At 44.9% G+C, this 16,737-nt stretch overlaps 1 protein-coding gene across 1 annotated transcript in view; it reads right to left on the bottom strand.

Moving 5' to 3' along the window:
• Window positions 1–1,311: 1,311 nt before the first annotated feature.
• Window positions 1,312–16,737, bottom strand: part of cux1a (cut-like homeobox 1a) — a 41,433-nt gene continuing 26,007 nt past the window's right edge. The window contains exons 19-22 of the mRNA XM_072659553.1: window positions 13,094–13,372; window positions 10,242–10,430; window positions 8,193–8,472; window positions 1,312–7,635 (exon numbers count right to left, since the gene is read on the bottom strand). Coding sequence (XP_072515654.1) covers window positions 7,254–7,635; window positions 8,193–8,472; window positions 10,242–10,430; window positions 13,094–13,372 — 1,130 coding nt within the window. The 3' untranslated portion in view covers window positions 1,312–7,253. The remainder of the gene's footprint in view (window positions 7,636–8,192; window positions 8,473–10,241; window positions 10,431–13,093; window positions 13,373–16,737) is intronic.

The following is a 16,737-nucleotide window of genomic DNA, read 5'->3' as shown; positions in this document are numbered from 1 at the left end:
AAATTAGAGCCCCCTACCCTGTGCGTCCACTGATAGGCCACTTTATTAGAAACCCCCACCTTACAGCGCAGGTGCACAGTTACGGGCTGGAGCTCCACCCGTTGCTGCAGTTGATCAGTCCCCTCTACCCCATTCAGCACTGGCCAGTTTCTGACCACAGGGCCCCTGTCCTGCAGATATCACCGGGGTGGTGGTCCGTTCCCAGCACACCAGTGACACTGACAGTGTAGTGTTCATGGCAGTGTGTCAAACAGTGACGCCACTGCAAGGCTGAGAACCACACCACCCCAAATCATCTGGACGAGAGGAGCCCTGATGAAGGGCTGAAGGGCGGCATCACCACCAGCAAGGCGGAGAGACAAGTGTATACAGCATTACAGTGACCTCTGGTGGCTGCGCTGATGTACTGCAGGGCAGTTCGGAAAGAACAGGACTGAATAACCACTATATGTCCAAATGTTTGTGGACACCACTTCTAATGAATGCATATGCCACCCACTGCTGATACAGACAAACTTTGTCTAGACCCTGTAGAGAAGAAATACTGCCAATAGAATAGGACCCTCTGGAGCAGATCAACATCATGACCCTATCGGCTCCATGCTGCCTAATAATGCCAGGCGTGGGCTAGAGGGGTATAAAGCCCCCCAGCATTGAGGAGCTGTGGAGCAGTGGAGGATTTAATGTGATTGTACTTTTGCACACTAATGTCTACAATATAAGAAAGAGGTAATTTGACACACAAATATAAAAATAAATGAAGAGTGCACTAATAACACATTTACCCATTGCATAGATGTTTATTTTAATTTATGTTGAATGCTAATAAATAATAATAATAATTGAAATGTATTCATCAAATATACTTTTGCAATGTATGAAAATGGACAAAAAATATCTGTAAATATATTTTCAATGTATTTTTAAATACATATTGGGCATATGTGAAATTGGCCAGTTAGAATATTTTTATGAAATATATTTTAAAATACATTTTAGTTCTTAGATTAAAGAACAAGATATATAACAAATGATCCAACTGCGTCTTCACTGTGTATCTGTACCTATAAAACATTTGTAATATTTCCCCATATGTTTTAAAAGAATGTATTTTAATATCAAATATTACATTTGATTTATGGACAAAATATTCTGAAATGCATTTTGGAATTAAATGCAACGTATTTCAGATGCATAATAAACATGTTTATATATCTCTACATGGGAGCGCAGGAATTAAATACAAGATATTACAAATAAATAAAGCAAAATAAACCAGGTTAACAAAAACCACACGTCCAGAAGGCGAAGTGGAAGAGTTCTCTTTATTCAGGTGATGGACGCTTCAGCTCCATCGTGTGGTTCAGAGTTATGAAACATAGAAAAATAGACCACAAAACTGCATCAGCAGCTGGGAAGGAGGGAGGGAGACACCCACAGCGTATCTGAGGGAGGCGCTGCGCTACACACAGTTTCTACCTGAGCTTTGTGAGACGCCAAAGGGGCAGATGAGAGAATACACACACACACACACACAAGCTAAAGGGAAGAGTTTTGTGGGACCTGCCTCTCACACTCGTACACGAACACCCCTCACACACTTCGGTAAAGTGACCGCTGGGTTGGGGCAGTTTGGTCAAATACTTTTAAGTTACTGCAGGTTTGGCTGGTCCTGCTCGCGGTCTGAGGCCGGTCTGTGTGTAGTTTTAGCTCTGGGGCTACGAGGCTAATAAGTAATGGCAGCTAATAGTCACAATTTAGCGTGATGCTAACTGCAGCCTAAATCCTCACACACTCTCCTCAGACGCTGTGTGTGTGTGTGTGTGTGTGTGTGTGTGTGTGCAGGTCTTCAGTGTCTCTAACAGACTACACACATTAACTTCCTGTAGCGTCTACCAGCATGTACAACCTGACCAAGCCGCCTCTCAAACTGGTTGACCAGTGTGGTCAGCTGGAGCATGCTGGGAGACCAGCTAAACCATCAAACCTAAATGAAAACTGATCAGCCAGTCTTTTTTAAACAATCGTCCTGTTCTGCATGTCCATGTTCTAGATAGCAGAGAGTCCTACAGTGTCAGAAACCAACAGTCTGTTAGAGATGCTGAACCTAGCCTACATTACGTAGCTACGTTAGCCTCATAGCTCCAGCGTTCTTCAGACACGGAACATGACTAATCAGTTCCATTTGGGTTAAAGAAGCAAAACTGTAAATTACATTTTTAACCAAATAATAAATTGAATTAGCATAATCGTAGCTAAATATTGACAAGTGTAACGTTATTAATGCCTCTCACTTCAAACAATTACGTAAAATCAATGACTGTAGAAAACATGGACCAAACTGACCAAACTGTCCGGCATGTTGATCAATCTGCAACCAGAGTCAGGCGCTCAGCAGAGACCGGAGGTGGAGCCACACTTATCTACTCATCTGAAAGACCCGCCCCCTGAGTGTCTCAGACCGTCTTCACTGAGCTTCCAGTGCAGAAGCAGAGCGGATTTCCCCCTGGACTCCCAGTCTGTCCGGTAAGTGGACGCTCCAGCTCCTCCTTGGACTGACCAGAGAGGACGCCATGCAGGTCCTGCTGCAGACGAGCGCTCTCTTCCAGACAAGACTGTCTGTCTGTCAATCACTTCATTCCTAAGTGTAGCCCCGCCTTCTTCTGATAGAGCAGAGTAAGGGTTAAACTGATGTCTGGGGGAAATTAAAGATGGGTCAGTATCAGCACAGAGAGACTAACTGCTGGAATCTGGAGACACTGGAGACGGAGAGACAGTTTAGAGGAGGAAGAGGAGATGGAAAATGGGCGGAGTTTAGTCATTGAAACATATGAGGATGGGCGGAGCTACATATCATACTGCAACCAGCCAGCAGAGGCGCTAGACTAGGTGCTAGAGGCTTAACTTTGGGAGACGCTGATCTGTCCATGTTCTCTACAGTCGCTGCATAAAGCAGGTCTTTCTGATTATTAGGGTGGGTTAGACATTGTAGGTGAGGGACGCTGTGGCAGGCTGGGGTGTGAGAGTGTGCAGAGCTTCTTCAGGATTCAACTAAAACTAGCTTTTGGACAATTACAGAATCTACAGCAATACTACACGGACCTACTGTACCAACTCAAGCATGAACATAAACGCTGATCAGTTCAGTGAACTCAGATCCGCCTGATATCTGTACAGCTGTGGGACGTCCATTATAATCCGCAGTGTTCCCATAGAAAAATATTTGGAAAAAAAATTATGCATCGTCCACAGTCCACTTCAAGTGCTTCGTCTCATGGTACCTACAACATCATCATCATCATCATCATCATTACAGTGAATAAAAACACAAACACAGGGTCGGCCTAACCAGCGCCCTTCACACATGCTGCTCAGAACCTGCTCCAGGTCATTTGGTCCACATTACAGGATATTTATTGCTACTAATAACAACCAGTTTTAAAACATCCTCTGACACCGGGTTTTAAAACGGGACAATAGAACTGATCCGATTAAAATTCAAACATTTCCACAACTTTGGTTTCTATGACTGATCCTGAATGGATGGGCAGATTTTTCGCTTCAGTTAAAAGAACAGAGACACTTTAAAAAGAAAAGAATAAACATCATGACCTGAGACAAAAACGGATGAACTCATAAACTACCCACTCCAGGCTCCGCCCACCAGTGTGTTCTTCCATAACTACTGTTGCTCGGTTGGACAAGCTTTACCGAACACTGGTACAAATCCTTTTCAACCCCAATGAGAGACTGTTGCTCTGCCTCCTCAGTGTATATCACACAGGAAATGTAAAACTTTTAAAGCTTGTCCGACCTAACAACAGTCACTATGGAAGAACGCATTTGTGGGCGGAGCCTGGAGAGGGCAGTTCTGCCAGCTGAGAGAGAAGAGGGATCGGGACAGTGCAGATTAAGGGTGGTTTTGGTGTTCCTTACTGAAAATGTCTGGTTTGGCAAATGCTTTGGAAACACGTAGACGACCTAATTGTGCTACCATCACCATGACAACATGCATATTACTGTTTAGTGTAACGTTCATTAATGGTCAGTATGGCGGTTCTGAGTGACGGGTTTCCTGTATGAAGGCACTCCAGATGAAAGAGTGGGGATTAAAGAACAGTCCTGGGCTTAAATCAGTGCAAATACTGTAGTTTGGTCAAAGGTTTGGTGGTTTGAGTAGCTCGCTGTGCTTTTGAGGCGTGTAGTGGCACAAAGGAAAAAAGAGGAGATTCCAGCTTGCATGGCTTTCTGGGAAAGTAAGAGAACCTAAATTTAAGGTTAAAGTTAGGACACTTAGAAACACCTTTACTGTACCTACAGTCACTGGCCATTATATGATCAACACCCACCTCCACCTTACAGCTCCACTATACAGGTGTGCAGACTGTAGCTCATCTGGTGCTGCACTTCATCAGATCCCCTCTGGACTATTCATCTCTGGTCCGATTCTGACCGCTGTCATCCAGATATCATTGGGGTGGTGGTAATATGGTAGTGTGGAGTAAACTGAGTAAAGGTGCAGGAACTGATGAGCTGCAGTCTGGCACTGTATATCTACAAAGTGGCAAGTGTTTCCGATAAATTGGCCGATGAGCTTAGGTACAAAGTAGGGAGTTCTAAGAAAGCAGCAGTTCAGTGTACATCAAAAGGACACACACCGTCCGCTGTTCTGAGGTTTGTATGTGAGCTGACAGAGTCTAATTTTAGTGTGAAATTCCCCAAATTCCGGTTTCCTTACTGGCAGTAACAGAACAAGCCTAAATATTCCCTAAACAGCACTGTAACACTGAATATTACGCAACATTGGCAGAGAAAATCACTTTCTAACAGCTAAGATAATCTTCAGATGGTGTGTAGCTGTCTGTGTGAATGTTTACATGCTTAATGACTCCATCCACAGCACTGTTTCTGTCCATCCGTAGAGTAACTGTGTTCATCCAGCTCTAAATCAGAATAATATAAACAAACAAAGTCAAAATGCTAACCTTCAGGATTAATTCATCAACAGACACGTATCAAAAGTACATAACCCAATACTGCCGGCAGTCTATTAGTCTAATAATATGTAACCTGACCTTATATAGTCCCTTCCGTTAAAGAAAAAAAAAATCAAATATATATGTCACAAATAATAAGACATCAATATGTATAAGACAGTGTCTATAAATAAGCACACCACACCAACAAACAAAATAATGTCTGCCATTAGTCTTTTCTTAGTTAGGTAAATAATAAAAATGCAGATGTAAAATACGATAAGCAGTGATAAAAAGGGTGGAGTTTGGTAAGCTGTGAGCAAACGTACTAACAAACGTTAATCTGCTACTTTAAGATGTGGACACACAGGCGGACGCGCTCAGAGACTCGCAGACACTGAAACAGGGGAGCGTCGTCCACTTTCAGAAAGTAAAGTGCAACTACAAAGAAAATCAGCTGTAGTGCACACATGTGGACACCAGGGGGCGGCAGTGACGGCTTGCACAGAGTGACTCTAACAGGACGCCGTGTTTGTCCCGACAGGTTCAGGACAAAATAAAAGTCTTGTTTAATTTTTTGGACCCGTGTTGACCAGCGCTTGACCTTTCTGACCTCTGCATGCGTTTCCCCACGGCTCGGAAATTCACTGATTTTAGAACTGATTATAATTTAGAACTGATTTGAATAATTCATGTGCGAAATTCTGATTATTTTTAAAATACAAAAATCAAAATGGCCAGTTTTGTTTTAAAACCTGATTATTGTATTTTATACAATATTAATATGAATCTTGGTGAATTGTGAAATTTCATAATGGCACTGAATCATTTCCTAAAGAATCATAATCAAACTGAATCTGAGATTCGTCCCCTATTAAATAATAAACATTTTATTGCTAGATACTTTTCATCCTATTTGAATCATAAGCGTAAATTAGAGCCAACAAGGTCAGTTCTCCTAAAAATAGAAAAATAGAGTGTGTGTGATATGTACTATGGGCTGTAGTGTGTTTGTGAGTATGCTGCAAAAAATGCTATCTTAGCAAGTCAAATCATCTTAAATCTGGTTTGAAAACGCAATAATTCTCATCAGAATATATAAAGATACTTTTACTTGATTTAAGTCAAATTATTATTTAGTGACCAAAAAACTGTGTAACTAAATAATAGTGAAAATGAGAAATATTAGATATTTAGATGAAAATGATTTCACTTGCTAATGTAAGTTTTTTGATGATATAGTGAAGAACCTGAAGGTTAAAGGTATGTAATGCGTCCGTCAAAGTCTGCCCCCGAAAATCGTCGCTGCGTTTTATAAATCCAGCAAAGAAAAAAATAACAAACATACTTTTTCACTTTTTCACCACACTCCTTCCTCCAGCTTCGGCGCGAGGTCTCTAATGTGTGGTTTTGTTGCTTGAAGTTAAAAAGCAGGCTTTCGTCTTAAAAAATATCTAGAATAATATTTCAAAGTACTGTACATCCTTTTTTTATGCTCCTCTGCACTAGCGCACTGGTTTTGGCCTAAAACAGAGTGTACTGAACAAGACCCCCCTTTAAAAAAGCTTGGAAGGAGGCGGGTTAAAGCTGAGAAAGGAAATCATCGATTCAGGCAGAACTAGAAGTTAGCTAGCTACCACAAGACTTCTCTGGGTTTTTTCTTTTTCTTCTTTTCCTAACGTGACAGTACCTGTGTTAACAGTAGAGGTTTAAAAATGTGGATTATCAATAAAACGTTTCTAACTTTAACTTTTAGTCCAAAAAGAATAAAGAAATTGCAGAAGGAGTGTGTTGTTTAGAGTCGACTGACTGTGCAATCTCTTCGTGGCAATGTCATTGCTATAAAATTTCTACTAAGAGAAGCTTCTGAAATTTCAAAATAATGCCGGTTCCTTCCTGGAGGAACACCTGGTGTGCTGGAGTTTGCATAGCCAGGAGATGGAGATGCCGCAGGAGAAAAACTAGCCTCCCGCTAACGTGCATTTCTCAAGTGCTTTTGGTTTGAGGCCGCTTTTTGGCGGCCTGAGAACGTCTGGACTGTAACAGTTAGTGTGAGTTAAAGTCTACGAAAAAACAGAGATGTGATGAGGGATATGCTCTGCTCTAGCCTGACAGCAGTCTGAACGGGAGTTAAGCTCATTAAAGCTCACTGTAGTTCTTTTTGCACCAATGGTGTTAAAGCCCTGTGGCCAGCAGGGCCCTAAGTGCTTTACTAAACGACAACATCGTTATAAAAACAGCTCTTTTCCAACTCTTTTTCTTTCTCTCCGGAGAGTCTCAGAATTCCCACTCGTGCGGCTCGTCTCGGTTCGCCGCCTTCTCCAGCCGGTGGATGATGCTGTTCAGGTTCGCCGCCTTCTTCCGCCGCAGGCTGCTGTCTCTCGGGTTGCAGGAGGTAGCCGGTGCTGACGTTGCCGCCGCTGCCGCCGAGGACGATGAGGACGGTGCGAGGGCCAAGGACGATTCTGGGAAGCTGAAGAAGGCGTCCGTGTGCCCGCTGGACATCGCGATGCCCAGCTCGTCGTGGGTGGGCTCCTCCAGGCCGGACGCTCTGCTGTCTGATTCAGCGCCATCGCAGCTGCTCTCGCCGTCCACCCCAGCTTTTCCGCCTGCTGCTGCCTGGATCTCCTCTATGAACAACTCCCGCCGGATACGAGACCTGCGACAGCGACAGTTCAGGACGGTCTTAAAGCGTTCTTAGCAAATATGACACTTCTACATACACAGATATAATCAGCCATAACATCACAGCCAAATACTCAGAAGGTCCCCATTGTGCCGCCACAACAGATCCTGTAAGAAGTCTGTAAGAAGTAAGTTAGTTTGGAGGTGGGCGGAGCCTCCATGAGCATCAGTGAGCCTTGGGTGTCCATTGCCCTGTCTCCAGTTCACCGGTTGTCCTTCCTTGGAGCACTTTCGGTAGGTGCTGACCACTGCATACCGGGAGAGAACACCCCACAAGACCTGCCTGATGTTTTGGAGATGTTCTAGACAACTTCCTGCTTCCTACAATTTTTCCTGCTTCAACACATCAACTTTAATCAGTGGTGTCAGTGGTGCTAATGTTATGGCTGATTGGTGTAGAAACCATTCAAGAATCATTTGAATGCAGAAGTGGTTCTTTGTCTGGTTAAATGGCAAAACCAGGAACACTTCTACAGATGTTTTATAAAGAACCTTTCACCCCTTCACTTCTTTAAGCCTCTGGTGTTGTACCTGTAGTTGTGGAACCAGTTGATGACGGTGCTGGTTTTGAGGTTGAGCTGACTGGCCAGTTCCTCAATGGTTTTTGGAGATGGATATGGTTTCTGTTGGTACGCTCTCTTCAGCGCCTCCTTCTCCTCTGGAGCTAAAACCACCCGAGGCTTCTTCAGCTGGGGCTGGTGGTCTCGAACAGGGGGCTGCGGACTGCTCGCCTGGCTGTAATCACCCACACAGACTCCACCTTCGCGTGAGGGACTCTCACTCACTGAGCTGTGCCGCCTCTTCATGTAGGCTGAAGAGAAACACACACAGGGCACTGTGAATCAACATATATGATATATATATATATGAGATATGTTTTCTGTTTCTGTTTATCTCATCGGGCAATAATATTTGGACAGCAGCAGCCCTGTGGTGGGATAGACAGGGCTGATAAACTGCAGCAGCAATGGAGCTCCAGCCGGTAACCGTACACCTGTATAATTGAGCTTTGCTGTTTCTAATAAAGTGGCCAGTGAGTGGAAGCAGAAGGTAGGTGTTTCCAATAAAGTGGCCAGTGATTGTAAGCAGAAGACTTCATTAAAAAAACAATGAAATGATTAGTTCACCAGTAGGTGGCAGTCTCTGCCCATAAATCATATCTGACAAACTGTTTATCTAATATGAAGAAATATATATATATATACACACACACACACACACACACACACACACAGCTGATTGAAGGATGCTTCTAGTAGTACTGTACGTAATGTTGGAGGTGTTTCATATAACGGTAGGACTAAGAGAACCCTGCTGTTATCAGGGACAGAGACAGTGTTCTCCTATTAAAGTGAGAGAACCCTGGGGATCGGCTATATTTCTCAGTTCACTGGCGGCTGCTAAAAGGCCTACAGCAACGGCATCGGTCAGACATTTGGCTAGCAGCTAAAATTCTCAGAGCAAGGGCTAAGCATGGCTAATTTGCCTCGTGCCACTGAAGCTGAGGTCAAATTCACACTCTTCCCTGGAGAAACAGAGAGAGGAGAAAACAGAGAGGGGGAGGTGTTGCTTTTCCCATGCTGCCAGCAGACAGCAAGCTAACGGCTCTTAAGCTAACAGTTCCATACACAGGGCAGCGAGCTGTGTTACTATACGTCCAAATGTTTGTGGACACCCCTTCTAATGAATGCATTCAGCTACTTTAAGCTGCACCCATTACTGACACAAATGTGCAAATACACACACAGCTTGTCTAGTCCCTGTAGAGAAGAAGTACTGCCAATAGAATAGGACTCAAACATGAACCTATTGGCTCCATGCTGCCTAATGCCAAGCGTGGACTAGAGGGGTATAAAGCCCCCCAGCATTGAGCTGTGGAGCAGTGGAGCTGCAATGATAGTAGTAGAACATCTTCTTCCCTGGACAGTAGAAACAATTACTCCAACAAAACAAAGGAAAACCCCTTTTTAATGCTCTTAATTTCAGAAAAAACATGAATGCGTAGGTGTCCCAATACTTTTGTCCATATAGTGTATATAATAATCTGGTTTTACTGTCTTCTATTAGAAGTTAAGAGTGTTTTTTTCACTGTTTTGGAGATGAGAGGTTTCGTTCTGACACACATACAGAGGTACTAACAGGTGCTGGTGGGTGCGCTGGTTCTGTTGTCAGCAGGGGGGTTTCCGGGGGCTACAGGGGGAGCTGGGAGTGTGTGTAGCCGCCAGTAGGTGTAAAAGGTTGGTCAAAGCCCTTTTGAGGTGTAGAGGTGTCAGGAGTGTGTGTGGTCTCTGTGTATGTGTGTATGTGTAGGTGGGGTCCAGAGTGTTCTAATTGTGTGTTCTAATCGCATGTGCTGGGTGTGCGGCAGTATGTGTGTGAGTGTGTGTGAGTGTGTGGGGTCTGGAGTGTGTGTGGTAACGTCACTCGTCTTCTGATTTTAGGGGCGTGTTTACAGAGATTAGATGATACTCTGATTTTTCACCAAACTGTTCCTTTAAGTGTGTGTTGAGAGACAGTGTGTATGTGTGAGAGTGTGAGAGTGTGTGTGTGTGTGTGTGTGTGTGTGTGTGTGTTCAGTACCTTTCTTCTCCATCCGTTTCATCTCCATCAGCTTGTCCACGCTGTTTGGGTCGTTGAGCCACAGCTGCATTCGGACGAACGGCTCTCGGCCCTTCAGACTGAGCTTGTGCCAGGGCTTGGGTCGGGCCAGCAGGTCCGAAACTGACCCCTGGGTCAGGCCCAGAATACTCTCACCAAACAGACGCTGACCTGAAAAACACAAATCTTTTTAGTGTTTACTTCCCCCCCCCACACACTATCTAGAACCCCCTCTAACACGATGCTCGTCTTCTTTCGAGACATGTGAAGAAGCTCCTCCACATCTTCTCAAACTGCCGCTAACTCAACACGCCTGGAGGAGGCGCTAACCTTAATTATGAGAACTGCTGATCATTACTTGTAGCAACGTTTTTCCAACAGACGTTTCTCCGCTTGCCTGAAGGAATCGAATCATGACCCCCCCCAAAGTGATCCGATCACCAGAACCGCTGTAAAGGGCAGTTGTGAACGGGCGGTTAGACTGCTGCTCCACTCAGGAGGGTTATTCTGTTCGGCTGCCTGTAGTTCCCTTCACTCCTCAAAGGAAACCCAGGCCTACAGGCCGCTCCTACAGCGCTGCTAGTTTCCAGAGGATGCTTCTGTAGGAGGAGCTGAATAATGGGAATTTTTATCTCTACAGTGGAAGGATTCCCCTGAGTGCAGCGGAGCGCTGTGATCACGCTTGACTCTCCACAGGGAGCTTTCCCTCAGAGACTCTCCGCTTTACACTGCTTCACCCAGACTGACTCCTACACACACACACACACACACATCCAGCATCTCCTGGGGTAGATTTACAGCAGTATGAAAAGATTTACGGCTCTACCTGGAGGACAGAACGCACAAGTGTTACTTAACCCTCAGATCTGTCTGTCATGGACGGAGCAGACAGAACGCTGCTGTAGTTTAATCTGAGCGATGGATCAGCAGGTGGAGAAACTGGGTGAAAGAGTTGGGCCCGGATTCACAAAAGTGTGGAAATTCGTCTTAGATCTGCTTTTTTTTATTTTATGCTTAAGAACAAAGTTCAAATATTCTTTAAAAATCTCCTGAGATTTGTCTTCTTAACTTTTCACTTAAGAAAGATTCTAAGAACAGCTGATATTCTCAAAACATGAGAGCACTCTTAGTGTTTATCTTCTGATCCTTCATAAGCTGTTCCTTAGGAAAGCTTCTGTGAATCCGACCCAGATCCAGCTCACATCGGAGTCTGTCAGTAACAGAGGAGAGCTTTTATTAGGAAGTGATTCTGATGAAGTCAGTGCAGTGTGTGCCGACTCTGACCTGTTCGTACAGAAATTAAATCAATGTAAATAAAATGTTTTGTATAACTACGATATGTTATTATTCAATGATAATACAATAAGTATGTAATGTGAGCAAAGAATCGGAAATAAAGAACCCCAATAATAAGGGTTAAGCAATCAGCTTGTTGATATGCTGTCGATGTGAGTTCTGAGAAGAGCTCGGCTCTAGAACCTGCTTTTAAAATCAGATCATTAAAATGGTGGAGGGATACATGCTGCAGGGTGTAGTGCAGCTACAGAAAGTAGTCCCTAAAGAGAACTGGATTAGTTCAGATTCTCTATTCACTATTTTACCACCACCATCATCATCATCATCATCATCATTCCATATAAAACTCAGAAGACTCGTGTAGCTGCACTGGTGGGTTTGGAAAGGAGATAAATTATGGGCTGTATCTGTGGTGTTGTAGTTATAGCAACCAACGCCTGCTTCCATTCATCACCACTGTACAGAGATCAGAGTGGGTCAGTTTCTCTACAGTGAAGCTCAGATTCACACCGAACCCCCGACTCTGACTGAGCTCCTCATAAACACTGGGTTACACAGAGAAAAGTGGGTGGAGTTCCCCTTTAAGACACATTTAAACATGTTTAAATAAATGTGTGGAGCTCTCCTCCTCGCAGAGAAACTGGAGAGAAACTGGATGGAATTGCTATAAAATGTAATGTTGAAAATCGTCTCAAATTTCCACAAACCTGCAGTTCCTCTGCTGTATTTAGAGTGTGAACCCTGGTAAACAAAGTATGACCACGTACGGCACTCAGAGTCCAACTATTTTTAAATATTTGTGCCGTCCAGAAGGTCCAAAAAGTCTGAAAAGTTATTTCGGCCTCTGAGCAAAACAGCATGTGACAAATGACTCGTCACGGAGCAGACAGTTCCCAGACTAAACCAGATCTATTTTGGACAAAAGGCTGAATGAGTTTGTGTGATTATAAAAGCCACATGAAGGAGAGAGAACCTGTCTGCCACCGCCACTTAAACCCTCATTAATTACAGAGGGACACGGTGACGGTCAGAGAGAACGGCCATTAAACGCTGAAGGACAGGACGCCGTCTCCTCCAAACGTCCTTCACTGCAAAAACACCGTTACACTCCTCCACTCCCTGACACCAGACCTGATTTAGCTACACGCTGAAAGGAGCGCTGTGGACCGGAGTTCTGTCTCCTATCCGAGACCCTGTCATCAAGCTGCTGACCACATACCTGCCCTGCCTGCTGGTTGTCCAGCAGAAGGTACGTTTTTGCGTAGGTTGAGATGCTTTAGCTGGTCTTCCAGTATGACCAATTCGATCAAAGAGTCAACCAGTATCACCAAGGTGACTGACCATCATGACCAGGCTGGTTTAGAGGCCTGATCATGCTGGTTCACCAGCAAAACCAGCTTTACCAAACTAGTCAACCAGTCAACCAGCTAGTCCATCAGACTTTATCACCAGTACTGCTCTCCTCTTTATGCAGAATGGGCGGTCCTAAAGTTTCAGCATAACCCTATGTGGACCAATGTGCTCGCTCGCTCACTCACCGAGGTTATTATCGGTGAGGACTTCTTTGACCTTCTTGGTGATGGTGTATGTGTCCAGCTCTGTAGACATGGCCACCATCTCTTGGATGCTGAGTCCGGAGTGTCCGGGGACTGGCAGGGGGAGGGACATGTCCAACTGCGATTCGGATGCATCGCTGGACTCTCGACCCGCAGCCTGGACGCACTGATCCTCCGGCTGACTCTTAACGGACTCCTCGGCCGAGCTGACCGGCGACTCAGGGGCCGGACTGCAGCTGGCCGACGTTTTAGGAGTGATCTCTGTGGAGAGACAAAAGAATGGATACAGGTTTAAAATAAGGTTCCAGGATCAGCTTCAATATCGGACTGTTCTAAACCAAATCCGTCCAAACCCAAACCCCTGAACCTGTTCATACTGCTGCTCACATATACACCCTATCTAGAACCTTCAGAAGGATTATAGTGACGTTCTACCCAGACCACGCACTTACAGTTTATTTAGAGCTTCCAAAAGGACTGGAGTGCTGTTTATTTAGCTTACACTAACACTAACAGTTTATCTAGAACCTCTAAAAGAACAATGGTGAGAAGAATGGTTCTGCTCAGACTACCACTCACACTCTCGGCCAATCTGGAACTTCTAGAACTTCAATTACAGAGGTGTAAGGTTTGTCCCAATACTTTTGTCCATGTAGTGTGTGTGTTATTAATTCCATTAGATCATTTGTATTGGTTGCAATATTCCAAATAAACGCTTACAGCCCAGATCAACAGCTTTACAGATGTGCTAATACTTTTGCACAGCGCTGTCTGAACTGATAACAGGGTGGGGCGGGCCGGTTCGGGCTGTGATACGGCGGCTCACGCCGAGCTGGAGCAGAAGTGGAGCAGCTCAGCCCTCACTGCCTTATTCATACAGCAGCTGCTCATTTACACTCATTTCAAATGGAGTTTTACAAAGTGTGTGTGTGTGTGTTTCATATGCATGCATGAATGTACATGGTCAGCGGTAACCAGCTGTGTGGCCAGATGTGATCAACCCACGCACACACACACACACACACACACATACATACTTAGAAACACACATGGACGCACAGTTACATGTGCACGGACACACACACACACACTTGCTGCCATTGCTGGTTGCTTTCAGCATGTCGAAGGGACCCAATGTCATCTCTGCTTCCATCCCCCCCACCGCCCAACACACACACACACGCACAACGCCGGCAGTCAGGCTGTCACCAGGCCGTGTGTGTGTCTGGCTGAAGATCTGATCTGACTGCTCGCGCTCGGCCTGTCCCTGCAGCTTCACACACACTAATCAGAGCTGACGGCCTCTCCGCTGCTCTCTCGCAGCCACACACACACACACGTGCGCGCGTGCGGAGTCAGCCGTGGATGGAGAGATGGCGTATGAAGGGGGAAAGCTCTGAAACGGCTCATCAGATCAGAGCGCGTCTGCGTTCGTCCGCGGAGCAGAAGAGCTTTCATGTAGAACAACAATAACAATAATCACAGACGAGTCTGATGTAGGAGCTCCTCTAGAGCCGCCTTACACGCTCAAAACACATACACACACACTGCGTGTCCAAATGTTTGTGGACACTCTAATGAATGCATTCAGCTAGTAAGTACTGCCAATAGAATAGGACTCTCTGGAGCAGATCAACATCATGACCCTATCGGCTCCATGCTGCATAACGCCAGACATGGACTAGAGGGGTATAAAGCCCCCCAGCATTGAGCTGCATCTAAACAGGATCTGGCTCTACCTAAAACTCTGATCTGTGGAGATGAGGACAGTTCATTTTAACACTAGAATACATCCAGATATTCGGTGTGTTGGGATTGTTGGGTGTGTGCGTGTTTGCTTATCCATTCCCAGAGGAAGGCCAGTATTTCCATTTCACAAATATTACCTAGTTCATCTAATCCAGCTGTTATTATTAATATTCTTTACAAAAATACAGTAAAAATACATGAAAATACAGGATGCAGATGTCCATTAGTACTTAATACATAATACGTGGGAATTTCTAATATTACAAGTAGTAGTACATAATAATAATAATTCAACATTATAATTATTAAAATAATAAAATAATAATGTAAATACAGTATTTAAACACAATTCTAACTCCTATCTAATTAATATGTTATGTTTTTACAAACTAATTTATGGAGCATGTGTGTGTGTGTGTGAGTGTGTGTGTGTGTGTGTGTGTGTGTGTGTGTGTGTGTGTGTGACCTAGCACAGCTCTGAGTGGTGCAGAAGTCAGGATGACCTTCAGCAGAACGGATCTACAGAGACTAATGAGGGTCACTCAGTGCCCTCAACCTTACACACACACACACACACACACACACACACACACACCCTGGAGGAGGGCTTCTTTTAGCCTTGTAGAGGGTGTTGTCCTAATGAGGGTTAGTGAGGACAGGAGATATGGAGGACACACACACACCATCATTCACTCACTCCCACTTTACTGTTCCAGGTGGTGTTGATGTGGGGAGGGGAATGTGTGTGTGTGTGTTGGGGGAGGGTGATATGATGATAGATACAGTACTGATGCTCTGTCCTGAGTGTGAGATGGGACCGGTCAGCACTTCTGCAGCACTGACCACTTGAACGGTTCATAAACACACACCGCTACACCACAGACCCGTATTGGTAAGCCGAGCTTCAGCAGTCATCATACAGCTACTGTCTCTCTCTCTCTCTCTCTCTCTCTCTCTCTCTCTCTCTCTCTCTCTCTCTCTGTCTCTCTCTCTCTCTCGTTGTTTAAGCTCCAGTTCCACTGTAAAAACCTGACTCTGACCCCCCTCCTCCCAGCTGCTCTCGTGCTCTGATCCGAACATGGCTGAGTCTAGTTAGTGGTACAGTGGTAGAGAGAGAGAGAGAGAGGCTGGTTAATGTGGGGCAGGCGCAGTACAATTCATTACACACTCCGCTAACGGCCCATTCATCATCCCATCGGCCGATTATTTGCATATTAATCAGCCGCTGTGGCGTGACGGCCAGAGGTATGCGAGGACAGAGGGGTAATTATCATACATCCTAGGAATGATGGGTAATTGATAATAACAGAGACAGGACCCTCCAGGGAATGCCCCAGGGGTACATGCTAACGTGCTAACACGGTCCCCCCACGGACCCACCTCCCAAATCCAGGTCAGCTCCCAGAGACAATAAAACACAAACAGACAGCCGATACACTGCAGCTCCGCCCCCAGACACTGCAGTCAACACAGCATTCATTATTTACTCATGATTTATTTACACTATGTGGACAAAAGTATTGGGACACTTGCTCATTCACTGCGTCTTCTGAAATCAAGGCGATTAAAAAAAGTCTATCCTGCTTTTGTTGGAGCTCCACCATCATTCCAGAGAACACAGTTCTTCCACTGCTCCACAGCTCAATGCTGGGGGGCTTTATACCCCTCTAGCCCACGCCTGACATTATTAGGCAGCATGGAGCCAATAGGGTCATGATGTTGATCTGCTCCAGAGAGTCCTATTCTATTGGCAGTACTTCTTCTCTACAGGGACTAGATAAGCTGTGTGTGTGCATTTGCACATCTGTGTCAGCAATGGTAGCATTCATGGTAGAAATGGTAGAATTCATTAGAAGGGGTGTCCACAAACATTTGGA

The sequence above is a fragment of the Salminus brasiliensis genome, chromosome 16, assembly GCF_030463535.1.
Source record: "Salminus brasiliensis chromosome 16, fSalBra1.hap2, whole genome shotgun sequence".
In the NCBI taxonomy this organism is placed as follows: domain Eukaryota; kingdom Metazoa; phylum Chordata; class Actinopteri; order Characiformes; family Bryconidae; genus Salminus; species Salminus brasiliensis.
Note: the sequence above shows the minus strand (reverse complement) of the source record. Positions and strands in the feature narration are given on the sequence as shown.